The 3855-nt window shown below is 46.8% G+C and overlaps 1 protein-coding gene across 2 annotated transcripts in view; it reads left to right on the forward strand.

The window, feature by feature from the left end:
- Positions 1–534: 534 nt before the first annotated feature.
- The window catches only part of AP1AR (adaptor-related protein complex 1 associated regulatory protein), a 28061-nt gene continuing 24740 nt past the window's right edge, over positions 535–3855 (forward strand). For both annotated transcript variants that reach the window (XM_010575534.1, XM_010575535.1), the window contains exon 1: positions 535–699. In XM_010575534.1, coding sequence (XP_010573836.1) covers positions 623–699 — 77 coding nt within the window. In that variant the 5' untranslated portion in view covers positions 535–622. The remainder of the gene's footprint in view (positions 700–3855) is intronic.

Consider the following 3855-nt stretch of genomic DNA (forward strand, 5'->3'; position numbering starts at 1 on the left):
CGGTGGTGATGACACAGTTGATCATGAGATGTTGCTGCCTTCTTTCCAAGGCATTTTTGTGGTAAACTGTCTTATTTTTTTTACCCACCCCGTTCTGCCAGACGACAGAACCTCAACACCCGCTCCTGTTCCACACAGGACCTCTCCCACCTAGTTTACACCCGCAGAAGACAACTCAGTCACCTCCACCTCACCTTCCCGTTACGTTTCTTCCCTTGAGACGACCCCTGGAAGGGAAATAAACACTTTCGGCGACGGTCCTCAAGGAAAAGAGCCTTCAAAACTTCCAGGTTTGACGGGAGACGGTTTTTCCTCTCAGCGGTTTTTGGGCGGGCGCCGCCTTTCTCCTCAGCGCCCGGGAAGGGGCGGGCCGCCGCCGGGGGGCGGTGCCAGCGCTCGGGGCATGCGGCGTCCGCCTCTGCGCTGCGGCCGCGGCCATGAGGCTGTCGGCGCGGAGCCTCCGCCCGCCGCCCGGCCCTTTGTTTCTTAGGGTCAGCGGCTGCCCTCCCTCTCCCCCCTCCTCTCTCCTCCGCCGCCGCCGCCCTTGACGGCAGGGGCGGTTTGAACCCGCCTGAAGGGAGGAGGAGGAGCAGCAGCCGCCGCCGTTGCCGCCCAGGATGCGATGGGGAACTGCTGGGCGCAGTGGTGCTGCGGGCTCTTCTTCCGGAGGGAAGCCGGCCGGCTCCAGCGAGGCGGAGGGTAAGCGGGCAGAGCGGCTATCCCTTTCCCCTCCCCGGGGCGGGGAGGTGCTGGGCCCGCCCGGCTCCGCCTTCCCGCCTTCCATCCCTCCTCCTCGGCGGGCGGTGAGGAGAGGCGGCCGAGCTTTGGAGGACCCTGAGGCGGCTGGTCCCCGTCCCCCTCCTGCAGCTTTGACAGCGGGACGTGGGTTGCTTTGGGGTAGGAGGCGGGGGGTGAGGAGGCCGGGGGGCTGCCGCGGTGCCCGGTGTGGGCTCGGCAAGGAAGGTGAGGTGGGTCAGTCGGTGAGGGGGACGGCCGCCGCCTCATGCGGGGTCTGGGTACGGCCGGGCTGCAGGGCAGCCCCCTTCGCCGCCTCCCCTCAGGAGCAGCAGCGCGGGTAGATTGAAGGCAGGAGAGAGAAAGAAAACGCCTCGGTAGCCTCTTGCCTTGACAGCTCGAACCGATGAAATGCCGTCGAAAGGTTGCTCGGCTTTGTGCGGCTGATGGTAATACACCTCCAGGGATGGCTTAGGTTAACTGTCTGCTCAGTCCTCGTCCAGGGTTGTTTTTCCAGAAGCAGCAGTTGTTGTGTTTGTGCAAAGATGGAAAACCACCATCTTTGCTGGAATATGATCTTGTGGTGTTCTCTGTGAGTCAGAGGCTGAGACTCTGTTGGGATAAAGGGTGACTGCTACAGAAGATCAGGAGCAGAATGGTCCAAATAAACTTTCCTATATCACGTAAATGTGTAATCCATGTTTTGTTCTGCAACAACCAGTTCATGGACAAGCAGTCTACAAACAGGGGAAGGATACATTACCTGTAGAAGAGCTTGGTTTTCTTCTGTACGCTTATGTGTATTTGATGTTTCTATGTCACATATTTTTGACTTATGTATTAGGATAGAAGTCGTTCTAGACAGATATGCTGAGGCTTTTAAATGTTGCAAACTCATGGCCTCTTATTTCACATCAGCTGTAGTAGGCAAGTCTGATGTTCTGCTTGTCCTGAAGACCTTTTAGGAATACTTTTCAGAGAAATGGGCAAAAGACCAGGACAGCATGTGTGGAGTATACCCGCTTGTATTTTTAATACTCTCTAGCTGAGGGTCTGAACACCTGAAATGCCTGGACAGCTGGCACTTAACTATCTGTTTCTTGTACCATACCTTGAGAAAAATAAGTAATACTTGAAAGGGTCTTGCTTCATGTGTGTTTTTTGCTGAGTCTCTACTCATAGGCTAATACCCTTTTTTTAGCAGTCAAGGGTAATGATGATAAGTCTCTGGCAACGTGTACTTACTCTGTAAATTTTAGCTTTGGTTGTGTGGTCTCTTTGGTCTTTTTTTCCCACCCCCCAACTACTTTTTATTGACTTATGAGCACTGGATAGGAGACAGAGTCCAAAAAGGCACACGGTTGTCTTGGCTATAACAGCAAATTCTAGCTATATGGTTATCTTTTATCTTTCCCTCTGGTCTAAAGGGACTATTAGCTATATTTTTTGTTTGTTTTTCCCTTGTATTCTTTTTTCTTTTCTTATATGTTTGCAATACTTTGTTACCCTTTTGTATGTTAATTGGTGTTTGCGGTGTCATCTGTTCTAATACTTGGTTTTGGTACCTGTTTGATTCATGAAGCATCGTTTATGTTAGTTTCCTGCCGCACCATCTCATAGTCTCTAATTGGTTTTCAGCAGATGGTTGCTGAAGTTACTGGCTTACTCGCCAGACTTCATCGTGTGTTTTGGTGCCTTTCATGTAACTACTGGCTTACTACTTTCTTGGGTTTTAGAATGGCAAATATGAATGCTGATGCACAGAATTATGAGAAGTGTCATTCTCTTAAATGGCAGGAAATTAATGAAGAAATTTTTATGAGCATACTCTCAAAGGAGAGGTTTGTTTGCCATGATGGCTTAGCTACTCATATGTGCATGTTTTGCTTCTGTTAGTCCAATATCAGACTGTCCTTACCAGTGAAATAAATCTTTCTGTCTGTTGTTGTGATGCTAAACTGTTAGGTACGTTTCTTCAGGTGTTGCATAGCCTGTAGTGAAAGTCTTAGAAAGATGGAAAGATGGTACAGAAAACAGACTTTTCCAACTGAAGGGGCTGTAACCTGTTTGGATTGGCTTCTGAACCTGGAATATGATATACAGGGATCAGTTTATGAAAAAAAGATCATTGGTGCTACTTCTTGCAGACATGTGCCAGCTATCTCAGATAATCTTTGTTTTCTGGGTGTGCTGGTAGTTTACAGAATGGTATGGGGGTGTTGGACAGTTGAGGTATTTTCCTCTGCTGTGTGGTGGGAGAAGCAGAGATTTGTATTAAAAACAAAACTGTAAAATGTGTCTTATAAATTTTGTAAGTTTGCAAGTTAGATTGCCACCAAATTCTGCAGATTTGGCTACTTCTGGAACAGCATAATGTAATAATGTAGCTTATCAAGTTAATGGTGATTATTTGAATTACTCAGATTCTACCCCCCCCCCCCCAAACTAGTGCTGCACTATTCTTAGATGCTCCAAGATTTAACTGTAAGAAATAAACTCTGAATTGAATAATTCAGTATACAGTTTTTTAACAAGTGCTTCCATATCCTGCAATATGAAATCCTCCATATTCTTTGCTTAGAGTTGTGCTTAAAATCTTGGAGATTTATGTATGAATTGCTGCAATGATTTTAGAGTTCATGTTGAGCATGTGTAGAGAGAAATGCCAAAACCTTCTTTAGTGTAGTATAAGTTTAACTTTCTGTAAAAATACAAACATTTAGTTGGTGTTAAAGACTTTTCAAATGTGCGTTTCTCTAGGTTTGCTTTATTAACAACTCAGAGTTGGGCCACCACCGGAGTGGATGGCACAGTTCCAAAAGTTTCCAAACCTTATATACCCTTTTGCCACCTATGGTCCCAATTCAAAGTCTCTGTAATTTTCCAGCCAAAGTCTCTGTAATTTTCCAGCTGATTTTCTGTTCTCATGTCGTTACCATTCATCATCTTATCTCATCCATTCTCCATTGTCATGTCTCGGTTCTTCTGAGTTTGGTGGTCATAGGCAGAAGGTCTCCAGTCACCATCATCACTTATCTTCTTACACTTCAAAGGTACCTATGAATTTCTAAAAAAAATACTGAGGTTATTACATTAATTTATCTTGTTCTAAAGTTAATC

The sequence above is a fragment of the Haliaeetus leucocephalus genome, unplaced genomic scaffold (genome assembly GCF_000737465.1).
Source record: "Haliaeetus leucocephalus isolate CR32 unplaced genomic scaffold, Haliaeetus_leucocephalus-4.0 Scaffold484, whole genome shotgun sequence".
In the NCBI taxonomy this organism is placed as follows: Eukaryota; Metazoa; Chordata; class Aves; order Accipitriformes; family Accipitridae; genus Haliaeetus; species Haliaeetus leucocephalus.